Raw genomic sequence first — 15,906 nt, forward strand, 5'->3', positions numbered from 1 at the left:
AGACCCGGATCGCGAACAGTTGCAGGGAGACCAAGTGTTGCGCGTTGAGGTAAAATAGCGTAACGTTACTGAATTTTGTCGTCTTCACATCCCGTCGGATGTTTTGGTTTGGCCCCACAAGGCTGTCTCGGCGCTGCAACGGCTCGCCCCCGGTCAGCCGGTGTGTTCCGCCTGGCGGTGCTCGGTGGGCCACCCTTTCACCTTGCACCATCACATCTCCAAACCCTCCCTCCTCTTTCTTAGACCCGAGCCAGACGCCGCTTTCGGCGTCCCTTCCACCATGCCCGAACTCTTATTCCAGGCCGCCGTCACCTCCTCAAGAAACGAGCATTTCACCGCCGAAGCCCAACGCATCAGCGAGAACTGCCGCGCCCAGCATGGCGAAGACCCCAAGTCCCTGATCGAATGCGCCGACTGTTATGGCGCTCTCGTCGAAGCCTTCCGCACCCGATTCCTGGACCCCACCCGGTCCCTCCCCGACCAGCCACTGTTCTCCCAACAAGAATGGCTCACCACGCGCAAAGCCTTCCTCGCCGACCTCGACCAGCTGCTCAACTCGGCCAAGGCCTACGACATCGCGCCGCAGACCGTCGATGACCGCGTCAACCAGGAGCGCAGCCGGTGGTACGCCGAGACGGTGCGCGGCTGCATCCTCCGTCTGATGGTGGAAGACCCGGCAGAGCAGGGCGTCGTGTTCGAGAAGCTCGAGGACCTGGCGTCGGTAACGGCGAAGGCGGACCCGGTCGTGCTCGCGCGCGAGATCGCCGATATCCTCAGCAAAGGGCCGTTGGCGTCCGCAGATGACGCGCCAGAAGCGGCGCCAGACTTGCCCAAGAGGCTTGCCGCCGCCGTTGCGTCGGGCGACCACGCGGCCGCCGTCGCCGTCTTGGAACAGGCCTTCTTCTCCGACGCCGACGGCTCGGTTCCCGAAGAAAATCGCAAGTACCTCGAGCTGCTGCGGAACCACAGCCTGTCGATGGAGCAAGTTGTGGATCGGATTCTGGAGGATCGACAGGCGGCGACGGGCGTCCGCGAGCAGACGGATAAGCTGAAGCAGCGGCTGGACGAGCTGAGGCGGGCGCGGGCCGCGCATGAGGCGCAAAAGACTCGTCGGGCTCGTCGCCGCGAGAGTCTCGCTCAGATGAAGGTGCCCGACGAGCTGTACGAACTCCCTGGCTGCGCCGTCTGTGGAGAGATCCCCGTCACGAGCGAGTTCTTTTGCTGCAGCCTCTGCGCAATCTTCGTCGCCGCTGGCGTTCGCGACAAGCAGACCGTGTTTTGCTCCGAGAAGTGCGAGAAGGAGGGCCGCGTAAGTCTCGGGCACGATTGTTCCTCGTCATCAAATACATCTGGCTAATGCACTATAACCCCTCTCACAGGCTCCACATACCCAAACACACGAGTGTTCCGCCGGGCGAGACTGCCTGCAGCGCAAACCCCTCCAGCCACTCCAACATCAGGGCCCCAACGGCGCCAACCCAACCCTCGACAAAGATACAGCAGCAGCAGCAGCAGCAGCAGCAGCAGCAGCAGCAGCAGCAGCAAACCCAACCTCAGCCCCCAACCAAGAAGACACGGACATGCCCGACGCCCCGCCGCCACCACCACCACCACCACCGGCAGAAGACACAACCCAAACGGCCCCAGCAACCTCAGAACCAATAACAACAGCAACAACCACATCACCATCCTCAACAACATCTCCAGCAACAACGCCAGCAGAAGTCTGCTTCTGCACCGAGTGCCTCACCACCCTCAAGCAGCCGACGGCGTGGTGTTCGCGGTCCTGCGCCGACGCCTCCTTCGCGCGACACCGCGAGGAGGTCCACCTCCCCGAGCGCAAGAAGATGGGCTTGGACGTTCACAGCGACGAGGCGCTTTTTGAGGCGGTTTTGGATCGGGATGAGGGCGGAAAGGAGGGAGGTGCTGCTGAAGAGGTCAATCTTCCTTCTTCCAATGGGGAAGGGAGCGCCACCACAACGACGACAACGACGACGACGACGGGGAGGAGATACCGCGCCAAAGATATCGGCGCGCTGATCACCTCGTTGGAGGACGCGGTGAGGGAGTGGGAGGGCAAGTATCGCGTGCGGCTAGAGATGCTGTCGCAGTCTTGAGAGCTGCGGTTCCAGGTTGACGGGGAGGAGCGCAGATAGATAGGTCTTGATGGTGAGATATGGACGGACATCTCTGGACAAGGTGTTTTGTCGTTGTCCAGTTTCGCATAGTTAATACACGGATCTGGGAGGGTTTAATGCATCGCCAATGACTGCCATTCTCATTTTACTGTGCAGTACTACCCTCATTCTGTCCACGCCCTAAACTTCATCGATCGCGGGCTATTTAGACAAACTCGAGGCTTCCTAGGCACAGGTACAACCGGGGGATCTACCCCGACGGGCGATGACGAACAGAAAAAAAACAAAAAACAAAAAGAAAACCAGCCAGCCAGCCACCCAACGTTTTGAAGGGAACAATCATGAAGTAGACTCAACGGAAAAAGTGTAGTGGCGCGCCCAGCGTAATTCCATCCAACTACAGAAAGGTTGTTGAACTGCCTGCTTTTGAGTTGATCGATCTTGTTTTGTGTGTAATGTTTTGCAGGGAAGACAGGTGAAGAGAATAAAAAAAGGCAACTACACAGTAAAGCCGGCTCGGGGGTAGTAGTAATAGACAACAGAAGAAAAAGGTTAACGGGGGTATTTTTATCGGTCAGAGAGGTATTTTGGCCGTAATCGAAAAACAAGGAATAACAACAGCCTTCCTCCAGTGATACATGAATCTGAATCAACCAAGAGACGAAGCGCAGCGAGCATGTGTCTGTTTCCCCCATCCTACAACCCAAAGATACTTTAGAAGTCCAAGCTCAAAGGATGCGTATGTCAGGGTTACACAGCACGGCCACTTCGACTGCAGCTCGTTCCTAGCCAGATAAGTCGTTATGTAACTTGCAAAAAGACAAAGTCGTCAAGACTGGAGAGGGTGGTGGAAATTTGCTGACGCAAAGGAAAAGCGGAAACGGGATATGATGTCGCTGGGACTGGATATTGGTCGGGAAGAGAAAAATCAACGGGCTACTGGAATGTGGCACCAAGGCCACACGGCAGCTACGTGCGGTGGGACGGCCCCCCAGAACGGTAAATCTTATCAACGCCGCTCCCGTGCACGCAAATCTCACCGGCGGACCTTGGCACCGTGTTGCTTGAGCCGGCTCGTCCTCCAGCCCTCGTACCACTGCTCCCTGCTCAGTTCGCGGAGTTCGGAACGCCACTCGCTGAAGACGGTCTCCTTGAGGCGGACAAAGTCGCAGTGCTCCTCGTTGTATGGATCCGCAAAGCCCCAGGGGAACTGGCGGCCGATGACCTCGGGCTCGTAAATGTCCGGGCTAATGATCGACATGGGCAGGAAAGGCACCTCGTCTTCCTTGACGCTCTCCTCGGCCACGGCCTTGGACCGCCGGATGGAGCCGCCCGAGAGTCGTTTGGATTTCGGTGTCGATCCCCGGCTCTCGGTCGGATACGCGCCCTCGGTCTCGCCGACGGGAACCTCGCCGTCAAAGCCAGGCTCGGGGGTCGTTACAGCTTGGCCCACCAGCTCTCCGTTCTGGGGCTCCACCTCCTCCTCGGGCTCCTCCGCGATCCTATCATCGGAATCGGGGCTTGAGTCGTCCTCGTCTTCATCCAGACCCAGGGAGTCGAGCGGATCCAGGTTCGCCTTCTTGAGGCTCTCGGCCACGGTCCTCTTGAGGATGTTCATATGCTTGGTAGTGATGGTATCGGCCTTGCTGATGACGGGGATGACAGCGGTCTTGCCCTGTAGGGTCCGCAGGACTTGGAGGTCGAGGTCCTCATCGAGGGCGCCGAGGACGCGAGCGTGGGGATAATGCGATGTGCCGTTCTGGATCGAGGCAGCCTTGGCGGCAGCGATGTTCCGGTCGAGTCGGGACGGGTCGAGGACGAGGAAGACTGCGTGGATGTGGGTATCCTGTACCCCCGGGGAACGAACAACCTTCATCTCCTCGTTGAACGTCTCCTCAAACTTGCTCTCGATGAAGCTTGACATCTCGCGGAGCTGAAGGTCCACCACGTTCTTCTCCAGGCCTTCCGAATCCCACAGAGTCAGGCCAACGCGCTCACCGTCGATTTCGGTCTCGAGGTAGTGAGGAATGAAGTTGCCAACAGGTGGCGCCTTGGGAACCACATCTTCGTGCTCTGCGTTCCTGGCCCGCTTCTTGGCCGGAAGGGCGAGAGCGGTCTTGAGGAACTCGAGAAACGACGTTTTTCCAGAATTGGTCGTACCAACGATCAGGATGCTAAGGGTGATGGTCAGTCGCTGAGGGCAGGGAGCGGTGGGCTGGGAACATACTTGAAGGGCGTGGGATCCTTTCTTCTCCGGACCCTCCTAGGGCTGTTGATGGTACTGACGGCACTGCTGGCATAACTGTAGCGGCCACGATGCGCCATGCTGGTGGTGCCGGCATACGGGTCGAAGCCGCCGTTCGGAATCGGAGGGACGGGAACGCTCACGACGGAGCGCGAGGGCTCGATCGAAGGGCGGGGGGCTTGGGGCGCCATGTTTGTCGAGGCCATCTGGGGGTCGATTCTACCCGAAACGATGGCGAGAGAATTGGGACGATCTCCGCCGAGTCCCAATTGAGGAGATTGGCCATCATTGAAGAGGTAGGGAAGGCGAGGGGGCGACCTGGGAACAGCCTCGCGCTGGCGCTCGGCTTCCCTGGCGGCCTGCTTCTTCAGGTCGTTGCTCTTGCTGCGTCGTAGTAACATCCCGAAACTGGTGCGACGAGGCGGCGTGGTCATCGCTTGGTGGACTCGAATTCAATGGATTATCGGGCGCCGCCTAACATGGACTGGCAACCGGCTTGCACAATGAAAGGCAGGCACTGAGGTCTCGCAGGTAGACCTGAGCAGGTGAGGGAAGGAAGGACTGGACAACAGTCGGGCCTGGTTGGGGATGTCCATTAGACCCAGCCAACCTGGTGGAGGAACGGGGAAGGAGGGGTCTGCCAGAGCTCACCTTCCTGTAGCAAATCGCAGGAAAGAATGGGGAAGGTCCGGTAAGTACCAAGTAGACGTGACAATGAGAAATCGGAACACAGTTCCGTGGTCGAACAACAAGAGGATCCTTCTTAAGCTCTGCTATCTTCTTTTCCGTGATGAGCGCGCTCGAGACTTGCTCTGCGACGTGAGACACCTGGTTGATGGGACTGGCGTGTTAGCAACATCACCACAGCAACTCGAGGGGACAGGTACAGGAGAGGTATCGACAGAAGACGACGTCCGCAGCGGCAATACGTCAAGTCCTCTTCACAGGGAATTATAGCAGCGCCCAGGTTGCCATGTTCTGCTGCCTTCTTGACTGCGACAAGCTGCTGCGCAACACGATGGAGAACTTTCATCCCAACTTGTTTGCGCCGGCAACCCCAGCTTCATCGGATGCACCGCAATCGACGTCGCCGAGATGCAGACAAGACAACTTGAATTCGCTCACAACAGATACGCCATTGGATTCATATTGACTTACCTTGAGGTCCTTGTCACCAGAGACGCTTCGCCGTCTTTGCTCGTTGGCAATGGCTCGAAGCCACGGACGTGGGAATCGCGACGTTGCGCGTAAGACGGTGGGCAGGAGACGCGGGGGGGAGAAAGCGCGTGCACTAAAGAGTTGACGGAGAGAGCCCAGCCCAAGCAAGAAGCAGTCGAGCAAAGGAAAGGACCGAGTCGAAGAAAAATGTGATGAGGTGAGTTGACAAAGCCTCCAACAAATGCCTTGTGACTTGGAGAAGGTCGGCTGTTGGTGGGCAGCCGTTGGACAAGGCGCGAGGGGTGTGTGAAAAAGAAAGATGCGCGCCTGTTCTCGTCAGGGGCGCGACGGATAAAAGATTGGAGATTGGAGGTTCTCGTCAATGGGTCAATGGCCTGCAGACGCCGTGGGAAAGACTGGAGATTGGCTGGTGCTGGACGCCAGGGGATTGAGTGGTATCTGACGGTTCGGTACCTCACGATGGGGGAACAGAGTGCAATTAAGGCCAGGGACAGGCTAACGTTTAAGCACACATCAAGATGGCCCCAACTCCAACTCTCTGCGACCTCTCTTCGGCCTCGTCTCCTCTTTCGCTCGGCCTACTCGCTTCCCCGGATCAATGCCAAGCACGCCTGGTAAAGCAACGACCGAAAGCACTGTTGGAGATCATCCAACGACGACAAGAACCTGTTTTGTTGTCGATGACGACACAGCCAACACGGATCGTCTGGCAGCAGAGAATGTCTGACCATCTGGTTAAGCGGACCATTCATCCGTGGATCCTGCCCCGTCCCCCATGTTTCGAGCTCTTCTCGAAGGCCACACTTCAGCTTTGATGTTTCCATATGCATCACCCGCAGCATGCTTGTCGTCGGCTTGTTTTGCTCGCTCCCACAGCATGGTTCCACAGGCTCTTGATCGGCCCCTTTCCGTTGCAGGACAGCGACAGGTGCGCTAACGGACGACATGGTCCCCGGGCCCCCAGGCTATTAGCCCAAGCCCCCAACGCTGGTGTAAGCCGGGCCGACCAATCGTCGGCTGCCGATCCCGGTTGAACAGTGCGGACGGCGGACGATGCGCCAGGACATCACCACCACCGACGCAGCAATCCATCTCATCACGTCTGGGCTTCGCAGCCGTGAGACACCAGCTGTCAGCCCATTCCGAGCTCGGTGGAAAGCTGTCTCTCTCCGTGTAAGCGCCGGGCAAGAGCGCCGCTTGTCACTGTCGATGCGAGGAGCCGGGACCGTGTTCCACAAAACGGCAACGGAGCCACGTGCAAGTCTTCCGAGCTCTTTTTGTTAAGACCAGACAGTGTCAAGAAGAGCATTGGCCTCGACGGGGCTGTCATCCGCTGTCTTTAAATAAAAATATTAACAACCTAGAGGCCAGGTTGAAAACGCGGTGTTTCCAAAATGATGTTTTGAGTTGATCTCACACCCGGCAGTCCAGCTTCACATCAGCCGGCAGCGGCAGTTAACCAGCAGCTGCTGCCCTGCATGCTGCATGGAAGAGCGCCCGGCTTCTGCAGGTCCCTGGCCTGGGGCGGGCCTGGGGCGCTGTGGGCCGAGAGATTTGAGTTGAGCTGGCGTGTTTCAGAGCCCGGTCGCCGCGTTTGCCCCACATTTCGCATCCATGGGCCTCCACTGTCGGGCTACGGAGAGTAGAGTCGTTACTGGGACCAACCCCACAATCGGCAACATTTCAGCTGGCTGCTGCAGCGCCGATCGCTCACCTTGGGATGACCGGAGATAGGATCACAATACGGACGCGTACAAGCTGTGTGTGCTCCGTAGCTCAGTCTGGAGCTAACTCTCTCTTCAAAGGGGTATCCATTCTTTGGCATGTCTATACCTATCTATCCGCAATTGCTAAAATCCGCCCGTTCATGCTAAATGTACAAGCCAGTTCCATCCATCATGAATCGTACAAAGACCCTGCTGAATGCTCTCTCTCACGGCACTCAACCTGCAAACACATCGTGCTGAAGCTCGACACCAAACTCCTTAGCCACCACCTTGAGTCTCTCCTCCACCTCATCTTCCATGCCGCCGCCCAGGCCGAGCAGTTGCTTCAGCCGGAAGAAGTAAAACGCCACATCCGACAGGAACAAGACGGCCGAAAAAACGATATGGTCCCAAAGGTTGGCAAACCGCCGGTATATAGGCAGCCTGCGGTCCTGGGAGAGCGCGCGGCTCGCCCACTGGCCCATGCGCTTGATGCGGTTGACGGGCGAGCCCATGAACTGGTTGTTGGCCTGGACGATGCGCATGTTGCGGCCGATGAAGACGAGCTCCTTGGGCCACTTGTCCTCGTCGGCCAGCACGTCGCGGATCCCCTGCTTCATGCGTTGCTGCATCTCGTAGTGCTTCTGGGCGGCCGACTTGGTGTCGTCCAGCGCCGCGAGCATCTCGCGCTGCAGGTGCTGCTCGCCGCCTTCGTACGGGCGGAGCAGCGTCACGGACGCGAACAGGTCCGCCGCCTTGATCCCCCACTCGCGCGTGATCTTGCCGATGGTGTCGTTGTCGAAGGTCATGAGCGCCTTCCAGAAGATGGCGTACTCGCGCCGGAACTTGTCGCTCATGTAGACGTACAACCCGTGGTCGATGAGGACCAGTTCCGGGAGGCCGTTGGGGAGCCGGCGGATGAAGATGTTACCCGGATCTGGAGAGCAATCTTGTCAGCGCCATCCTGCTGAGGGCGAGAGAAAGAGAGAGAGAAAGGAGTGAACATACGAGGGTCGCAATGCACAACACCCCACTTGAATATTTGCGCCCCGAACAGGTCGATCATGGTAGTCATGACCTCCTTTGTCGAGACTCCCAATCCACCCCTGCCGCGCCGGCCCCGCCATTCCGTCCGTTCCGGCTTGATAAGAAGCCCATTGCCGCCGCGCGGGTTCTCGCGCAGCTTGCGGCGTATCGCTTCCATATCTGGGGCCTCAAGCGGCGTGCCGTGGACGCCCATCGATCCCCGGCCCCAGCCGTTGATCCAGGGCGCGGTGAGCGCCTCCTTATCCCAGAGCCGGACGCCTTCGATCCACTCGGTGGTGAGGACACGCTTGGAGCTGAGCTCCGGGTAGACGGGCGGTACGTAGACGCGGCCGCGCAGACTGGGCTCCCCGTTGACCAGCTCGCGCATGCGCTCCGAGTTGCGCGCCTCGTTCTCGAAGTCGGTTTCGAGCTCGAGCCGCTCTGAGATGAAGGGCACGAGCGAGTAGAGGGGGAGGTCGAACCACCATGTGTAGGCCTTCATAACAACCCTATTCAGCAAAATCTGTCAGCTCATTTCCCACGCTGTATGTAGTAGCCCCTACGCGCAAGCAGGGAGGGATCGCGCAACGTACTTGAAAGCCCACAAGTCCCAGCCAATCTGCTTGGCAATCTCGGGCTTCTGGATCTTGACCGCCACCTCTCTACCGTCCGGTAACCGGGCCCAATGGACCTGGGCAACCGACGCGCTCGCCCTCGCGACCCTCTCCATGACCCCCTTGCCCGGCTCGCCCGTAAAGCTCACGCCAAACACCTCCTCCACGCTCCTCCCGCCAAAGTCGTCCCGTATCACCTTCTCCACATCCTCCCACGGGTCCTGCGGCGCGTCGTCAAACATGCGCGCAAACATCCTCTGAAACTCGGGCGGCAGCACGGCGCTCTGCATGGCCACGGCCTGGCCGATCTTGAGATACAAGCCCCCGTTCTCGCGCAACAGGTTGGACAGCCTCTCGGCGCTGCGGCGGTGCAGCTCGGGGATGCCCCCGGGGCAATTGATCAGGGGGATGGGTAGCGGCTCCGGGCGGAAGTTGAGCTTGTAGTCGGCCGCGACCAGCAGGCCCATGCCGAAGGTGCGCAGGGAGCGCGCCATGCCCGAGGCCCATAGGGAGCGGTCCAGGGCCCATGCCGCGCCGAGGAGGACGGTCAGGAGCAGGAGACGGCGGGCCCAACGGCGGGTGCGGCGGAAGGCGCGCGCGGGTTTGGGCGCGCCGAGGGCGGAGGGGGGAGGTGGTTTGAGGGGTTCGAACGGGCCAGAGTGAGTGATGAAGGAGCGGCGCGGGGTGGTGGAGGAGAGGGGTCGGCGGGGAGGGGGAGGGACGGGGTCGAGGGATTGGAGCGTCGGATATGTGGGTTTTGGTGGTGTTGGTACTGCTATCCTCCTCGTCGTCAAGGGCCGGGACAGCGAGAATCGGCTAGTCGGGGAGAGGGGAGTGCGGCCTGCGCCGGCCTTGCGGAGATGCCACATTGTCGCCTGCTAGCTGCGACTGCAGCGGCGTTGGCGGGGCAGTTGGCTGGTGAATTGGAGGTCAGGAGGTCTTCAAGAGTTCACCGTGCCGTGTCCATAGTATGTACTTCCGTTTGGCTCCAGTCAAGAGGTATGTTCTCTCTGTCGTGGGTTGACCGAGGTTGTGGTGGTGACCGGACAAGAACCTGGACTGGACGTTGCTGGATGTCCGTTTGGTTCAAGTCGCCTCGTTGACCTACCGCTGACGACACCGAGAGTCCCACTTTTAGTGGGTCATCTTGCTCGGGGCCGGCCGAACTCTCGCCGTCATTCGCCGAGTCCGATTCCTTCACTCCGGTCCCAGGTTCGCTCACTGCCCCGGGTCTAGTCCGTGGGCCTGGCCGAAATGTCAAACTACATGGTACTTAAGCGGCTACTCTGCCGTACGTCGCTGTTCAATTCTCGTGCTTCAGTGCGCAAGGACGGCGCCTACCCAATTCATCCACTTGCCAAGTGTTCGCCGTCTGACGGGATTAATTAGCTCCTTGCACTGCCTCAGGTCGCTGAGAGATGCGGCGCTTCAGCGCATTTCAACAGCCCCATATCAGCCCTGACAATGCCGTTGTGACCGGATTATGCGGTACCGTAGATCTGAAGCAGGCCGGCGCCCGGAGTCCTTGGTGCCTGGATGAGACTGGCCGGGCCCACCACCAGTCAGGGCCTTGAAACAACTGCCGCGCGGGACTTCAGACTTCATTTTCTCCATCAACACCTCTCTCCGCCGGCATCTTCTGGCATTGATGAGGGGGCCGGTGTCACATTCGTGGCTGTGGTTGCGAGGCCAGTTTACCTAGTTGTTGAGCCCCCAGACTAGTTGAGCATCTTGGGCTTCGAAGGCGCTGCATGAGACAACGTGTCTCTGTGCCGATCATGTGTCTCTTGACAATTCTAGAACATGAAGAAGGGTCATGCCTCCATAGCAGCGAGTGGTTGCTGGCTTGGAGGAATCAAACGCTGCGTGGTTTCGTAGATCCAAACCCCGACCCCACGCTACAGCTTGCTCCGAGTATGGAGTGGTGTATGGGTGTAAAACCACTCCACAGACGTCTCTCTCCGTTGGCTGGATTTCTGCTTGGGAGGCCCAGAACGGGCCGCAGCAGGGCAGTGCGACACAGCGTAGCCGGGCAGTGAGACAACGCGCCCAGAGCTTATCCAGCCCCGACTCGCCGCTGCGCGCTAGCGAGGCAACTCTTCGAGTCTGTCCATACTTGTCCTTCAAGCTGCGCTCAAATGCGTTGGACGGTTCACGAGGACGCATCCCCTCCCAGCCCTTGAGTTCTCAAGGCGTCGGCTCTGTCAGCTTGGCTGTCAAGTGTGGTGGGCCGCGGCTGGACGCATGGAATAGCGGGACCGAATTCCGAAAGATCTTTTAGGCTGCTCGGGGTGGCTCATTTCGTTTGTCCTGGCCTGCATGCAGGATTCCGCTAGGTCGCCTGTTGGCTGGGAGAGTCGATGCAACTGTCCGCGAGCCGTTGAGGAGACGCCATGGCGAGGGAAAGCACTGAAAGAACCTATGTCAGGGTACCGGACCAGATACGTCATGTGTAGTGGCTGAGCCAGCTTGAGCGACGACAAAGCTAGTGGCGACTCGACTCTAGAGATTTTGATTGATTGGAACAGGGAAGTGGAAGTGACCTACTATAGGAAGATGTTCTCAACTTCCCGGGTTGCGGCCCTTCCAGCTGCGACTTCCAAGGTCGGCGCGTTCATATCAGGCCCCGCCATTGATTGGCCCAGCCGGGGAGGCGAGGCCCCCAAGTCGGGCAGGCGCCGGCCTCCAGAAAGCCAAGTAACGCTGCTTCTCCACTGCCTCCGCCAGGCTGGCCCCGCTGCTCCACTGCTCCCGCCCTGCAGGAAAGTGCCCCCTGTCCCATTTCCCTCTTGGGCTCTGGCTTCATTCCACTCCTCCGTTCCCCCAGGGCATGGCCCCCCGTCCTTCATCACCTCACCACTGCCTCGCATCGCGTGTGCACCACGTCTTTCGCTGTCCTGTATGGTGGTCAATTGACTTGTCTGTTGACTGTACAATGGATTAACGCCTCGAGACGGCGACATGTATCTTCAAGTCCAACGCTGGCTCTGAGTTAACTCTGCCACTTACACGAAGTCTCCGTCTTCCGTTCCACGTAATTTCCGACGCTCGTTCCATTCCCCTCGTTGCTTCGGTACACTGCTGCTGGGATTTTTTTTTCTCAATTTCCATGTGTGTCGCGACACCTCAGCACCGTCCACCTCCAATCTTCCATTCGTTTCGCATGCTTCGACTCCTTTGACGCGACACAATCACCAAACCAACAGAGCCAACCAGGCCATCGGGCCCTTCTTTCTCTCCAGCCGCGTCTGAACGACGCTGGCTTCCATTCTGTCTCCCTCTTGACAACCTCGACGGCGTCCCTCCCCGGCGACCTCGCCGGTGATCCACCGTCACCATGTTGCGCCCCGCGACGCCGCTCTCGATTATGCTCTTTGCAGCATTTGGCCTCCTCCTTCTCTCGGTCCTGTCCACCCCGATCATTACCCTCATCCCCCTTAGCACCTGGGAGGATGTCAAGTTTGGTGTATTTGGGTACTGCCAGGGAAAAAAATGCTCCGACATCGAAATCGGCTACGATGTCCGTAAGTGCAACCTACAGCCTCTCGTTCTCTAGATGTTCATGGCGCGCTGACATGACCATTGCCTAGGGCCTCTTCATGAAAAGGACTTCGATCTCCCCTCTTCGACACGTTCCACTCTTTCTTCTCTCCTCATCGTCCACCCGGTCGCAGCCTTGCTGACCCTTATCATGTTCGTCTTTGCTGTCATCGCCCATTTCCACAGCCCTTCCCACTCGGCCCGCTACCTTTTGGTCCTCTTCTTGGTCGGCATTCTCAACTTCCTCCTCTGCCTGTTGAGCTTCCTCGTCGATGTCTTGTTGTTCGTGCCCCACCTGGCATGGGGATCCTATGTTGTCTTGGCCGCCACCATCCTGGTGGCCCTGAGCTTCCTCATCTCCTGCGCGATGAGGAGGACTGTTGTGGGCAGGAAGGCTAGGGCAAAGCGCATCGCTGAGAACGCCGAGATGAGCGGCGAGAACTACTACAGACGGCAGGCTGCTGCCCAGTTGGCTACAGCCACCGCCGCCCCCCCTGTTTCGCCTGAGCCACAGCCCACCCTCCCCATGGTCAGCGGCGCCAATGGTCCTTCCGACAGCTTGCCGGCGTTTGCAACATTCGAAAAGAAGGACGACCAGAGCAGCGACGAGCGCATTCCCCTTACCGCCAGGAGCCCGACGAATCGTTCTCCCGGCACGTTTGTCTCAGACCAGACTACTTACGTTAACGACCCAAGCGTGGCATCCGATTCCATCCCGCCGCGTTCCATGTCGACTTCGCCCGGCGCCCAAGACCCCTACGGCAACCCGCTGTCCCCACAAGATGCAACCTATCCTATGAGAGTGCCGTCAAACGATCGTATGGGCTCTCCGGCAAGAGGTGGCTACGGAGGACGCGGAGGCTATCCTGGCCCCGGAAGAGGTGGCTACAATGGGTATGGGCCACCGCGGGGAGGTCGTGGTGGTTATGGCCCTCCTGGCCGCGGAGGGTATGGTTCGCCTGGTGGTAGGGGCGGTTATGGTCCTCCGCCCCGTGGCTATGGTCCACCTAGAGGACGCGGGGGGCCATATCAGGGGCCTCCTGGTCCGTATGACAGGAGGGGACCTGGCCCATACGGGCCTCCTGGACCTTATGGCCCCCGGCAGCAATCTCCGGGACCGGGTTACGGAAACAACTCGTCCATGCCGAATGTGTCGTCCAGCGGCCATGATGCCTACTCCCCGACCCGGGAAGAGGACCTTCCACGTGCCGAGTCCCCTCCACCCCTCCCCGGAATTGACGATGGCATCCCCCCTCCTGCAAACCAGGCAGTGGAGATGGACGCGAATCCAGCCGGCCCTGGAGGGCCTTCGCGCGGTCTTGGCCAGTATAACATCCGGGATAGTGACTCGGACGTTGCCGGCATGCTCGCGCTGCAGCAGGCCAGGGCCGCCGCTCCTGAACGGCACATGAGCGACGCCAGTAGATACACGGAGGATGAGTATGTGACATCTACCCTGAAACCTTCTGCGACCAACTTACTGACCGACTTTGATAGAAACACCTATGTCCCGCCGAGGCAGGCATGGAACCAAAACACTGGCAGGAACTCGCCGCGACTCCCATCGCCGCTGAGCAACGCCGCCGGGCCTGCGGAGCTTCCGACAAACCTTGGAAACGCTCCGTCACAACCGAGCATGGCCCCGGGTGAGTACTACGAGGACGTGGACCCCCGCTTCGCCGAGCCACCTCCCGCCCAGAGACCGGCCACGAATGCACCCCTCGCCGCCACCGCTAACTCCTACGAGGATATTCCCCCCGGTTCCCGCAGCCCCGCCCCTTCTGATCGGTCCAACTTCACCTCCATCTCCCAGCGCCCCATCAACCCGAGATGGAACCCGAACCCCCCGGGATCGCCTCCTCCGATCCAAGGGGGAGGCTACGGAAACGGCCCCGTCCCCAGGCGTCCCACGAACCAGGCCACCAACCTAATCCTCGATTCGAACCCGGATTTCCAAGTCCCCCTTCGCGGACCCGCATCGCGACCGGGGCCTTAGTATGGTCCTCGGACCTGACGACGATGTTTCAGGGTTGTACCGCCGCGCAGGGATCCGGTACTGGCGATTAATTCTTTTAGTTTAGCTTTTCTTCATTTTATTGGGCAGGGAGCATCGACCTTTCGGTGGCGGAGGGCCGTTTCTCTTCATCTTCACTTTTCACGTTCTTCGCCGCTTATTTAGATGCGGGGCGGGAGTTGGCTGGTTCTTCTGATACACCACTATACTTTGATTATTTTTCTCTTCTTTCCTGGTCGGCCCTGTCCAGGTAGGGACGGGAGGCGCCTTTGGTAATGGAAATGTCATGATGATGGCTGGCTCGGTTGTAATTCTCTTGGTTGGTGGGTGGTGTGAGTGTTTTGCAACCTGGGGCCGCTTCGTCGTGGACGGAAATCTGGACTGGATGATGAAGGGCATTCGTTCGTCGGCCATTCGCTGGTTGTTGGTTTGGGTTGGGACAAACTTGGGATCGTGAGATGGGAGGATATCTGCTGTATGGGTATTTTAGGGATGGTCACCGAATGAGAACGGGATGGTGTGGGACGGGAGGATACCAGGCTGATTGATTGGCTTTTGGCATGTGTATATGTTTTTTTTGCGTTATTCTTGCCTAGATGATGGATTGATGTGTCTTGTCGGGTTTCGTCAGTTAGTTGACCAAGGGGCTATTAGGCGGGTTTCTTCAGCGACGCTTTTAGCGTAACCACTACTCGGGACCCGAGTTTCGTTTCTTTTGCAAAAATCCAAGTTTCATTTGTTCGGCTTTAGCCTTTCCACCTTGCCTCTGGTTAACCTTGCTTCCTAGGTACGTAAGGTCGGAGTTTACCCTGTGAGGAGCCGAGGATGGCGAGCCTGTCCAGGCGCTCATGATTGGGCTTCAATGAGGAGATGGAAGACAAATGGAGACCTTACGATCTTGCTGCATAATGGATGGATGTCAACACGCGAATGCAGACAGATGAGTAACAAAAACGCCAAGGAATGCATTCTTCTTCCCCAAATCTGGTGGTCTAAAACTAGATACATGCCACAAAGTAATCAGCTGCTCTCGCTCAAACTACCAAGCACGCCATCCATCCATCCACCCATCCAACAGCCCTCTGCCACTGCCTCCGCCACCTCTCTTACACCCAGTTGAACGCAAACTCTAATTCTAACTGTATATTCCCTGCCGTCCTCATCCACCTCCCTTTTCCACTCTTGCTCATCTTCTTCCGCAACCCTCATACTCCATCCTTATCACCTCTCACCTTGTCCTCGGTTGAACGGACCAGCTACCTACCTACCTATCGGATGACCGGATACGGTTGGCGTAGGTAATAAGGCCCACGTCCCTGATTGATATCAAACTCCGCAGGGCCATGGACATGAAGTGAGGCATCATGGCAGGCAGGAGAAACCAGTCATGACACACCTTTTTCCTCGTCCTGCTCCTTTTTTCCTCCCCATCCTCGCTCGATAG

At 58.5% G+C, this 15,906-nt stretch overlaps 8 protein-coding genes across 8 annotated transcripts; 4 read left to right on the forward strand and 4 right to left on the reverse strand.

Annotated features, from left to right (window-relative positions):
• Positions 1-280: 280 nt before the first annotated feature.
• Positions 281-2,117, forward strand: VTJ04DRAFT_2417 (uncharacterized protein; the record flags this gene model as incomplete). Its single annotated transcript, XM_069360204.1, has 2 exons — positions 281-1,309; positions 1,380-2,117. 2 exons carry the CDS (start codon positions 281-283, stop codon positions 2,115-2,117), a joined length of 1,767 nt encoding a protein of 588 aa, XP_069220938.1.
• Positions 2,118-3,174: 1,057 nt separating this feature from the next.
• VTJ04DRAFT_2418 (uncharacterized protein) lies at positions 3,175-4,817 on the reverse strand (the record flags this gene model as incomplete). Its single annotated transcript, XM_069360205.1, has 2 exons — positions 3,175-4,312; positions 4,366-4,817. 2 exons carry the CDS (start codon positions 4,815-4,817, stop codon positions 3,175-3,177), a joined length of 1,590 nt encoding a protein of 529 aa, XP_069220939.1.
• An 18-nt stretch (positions 4,818-4,835) lies between these two features.
• VTJ04DRAFT_2419 (uncharacterized protein) lies at positions 4,836-6,339 on the reverse strand (the record flags this gene model as incomplete). The annotated part of the gene is made up of 4 exons (XM_069360206.1): positions 4,836-4,961; positions 5,035-5,211; positions 5,542-5,674; positions 6,308-6,339. The coding sequence occupies 4 exons, from the start codon at positions 6,337-6,339 to the stop codon at positions 4,836-4,838; spliced, it is 468 nt and encodes a 155-aa protein (XP_069220940.1).
• A 1,165-nt stretch (positions 6,340-7,504) lies between these two features.
• VTJ04DRAFT_2420 (uncharacterized protein) lies at positions 7,505-9,777 on the reverse strand (the record flags this gene model as incomplete). The annotated part of the gene is made up of 3 exons (XM_069360208.1): positions 7,505-8,205; positions 8,277-8,803; positions 8,888-9,777. The coding sequence occupies 3 exons, from the start codon at positions 9,775-9,777 to the stop codon at positions 7,505-7,507; spliced, it is 2,118 nt and encodes a 705-aa protein (XP_069220941.1).
• Positions 9,778-11,464: 1,687 nt separating this feature from the next.
• On the forward strand, positions 11,465-12,160 carry VTJ04DRAFT_2421 (uncharacterized protein; the record flags this gene model as incomplete). The annotated part of the gene is made up of 2 exons (XM_069360209.1): positions 11,465-11,807; positions 11,901-12,160. 2 exons carry the CDS (start codon positions 11,465-11,467, stop codon positions 12,158-12,160), a joined length of 603 nt encoding a protein of 200 aa, XP_069220942.1.
• An 85-nt stretch (positions 12,161-12,245) lies between these two features.
• Positions 12,246-14,444, forward strand: VTJ04DRAFT_2422 (uncharacterized protein; the record flags this gene model as incomplete). The annotated part of the gene is made up of 3 exons (XM_069360210.1): positions 12,246-12,432; positions 12,499-13,888; positions 13,946-14,444. 3 exons carry the CDS (start codon positions 12,246-12,248, stop codon positions 14,442-14,444), a joined length of 2,076 nt encoding a protein of 691 aa, XP_069220943.1.
• Positions 14,445-14,746: 302 nt separating this feature from the next.
• VTJ04DRAFT_2423 (uncharacterized protein) lies at positions 14,747-15,312 on the reverse strand (the record flags this gene model as incomplete). Its single annotated transcript, XM_069360211.1, has 2 exons — positions 14,747-15,109; positions 15,271-15,312. The coding sequence occupies 2 exons, from the start codon at positions 15,310-15,312 to the stop codon at positions 14,747-14,749; spliced, it is 405 nt and encodes a 134-aa protein (XP_069220944.1).
• A 58-nt stretch (positions 15,313-15,370) lies between these two features.
• VTJ04DRAFT_2424 (uncharacterized protein) lies at positions 15,371-15,906 on the forward strand (the record flags this gene model as incomplete). Its single annotated transcript, XM_069360212.1, has 3 exons — positions 15,371-15,380; positions 15,487-15,756; positions 15,818-15,906. 3 exons carry the CDS (start codon positions 15,371-15,373, stop codon positions 15,904-15,906), a joined length of 369 nt encoding a protein of 122 aa, XP_069220945.1.

This window comes from Mycothermus thermophilus (genome assembly GCF_041956435.1).
Source record: "Mycothermus thermophilus strain CBS 625.91 unplaced genomic scaffold VTJ04scaffold_2, whole genome shotgun sequence".
In the NCBI taxonomy this organism is placed as follows: domain Eukaryota; kingdom Fungi; phylum Ascomycota; class Sordariomycetes; order Sordariales; family Chaetomiaceae; genus Mycothermus; species Mycothermus thermophilus.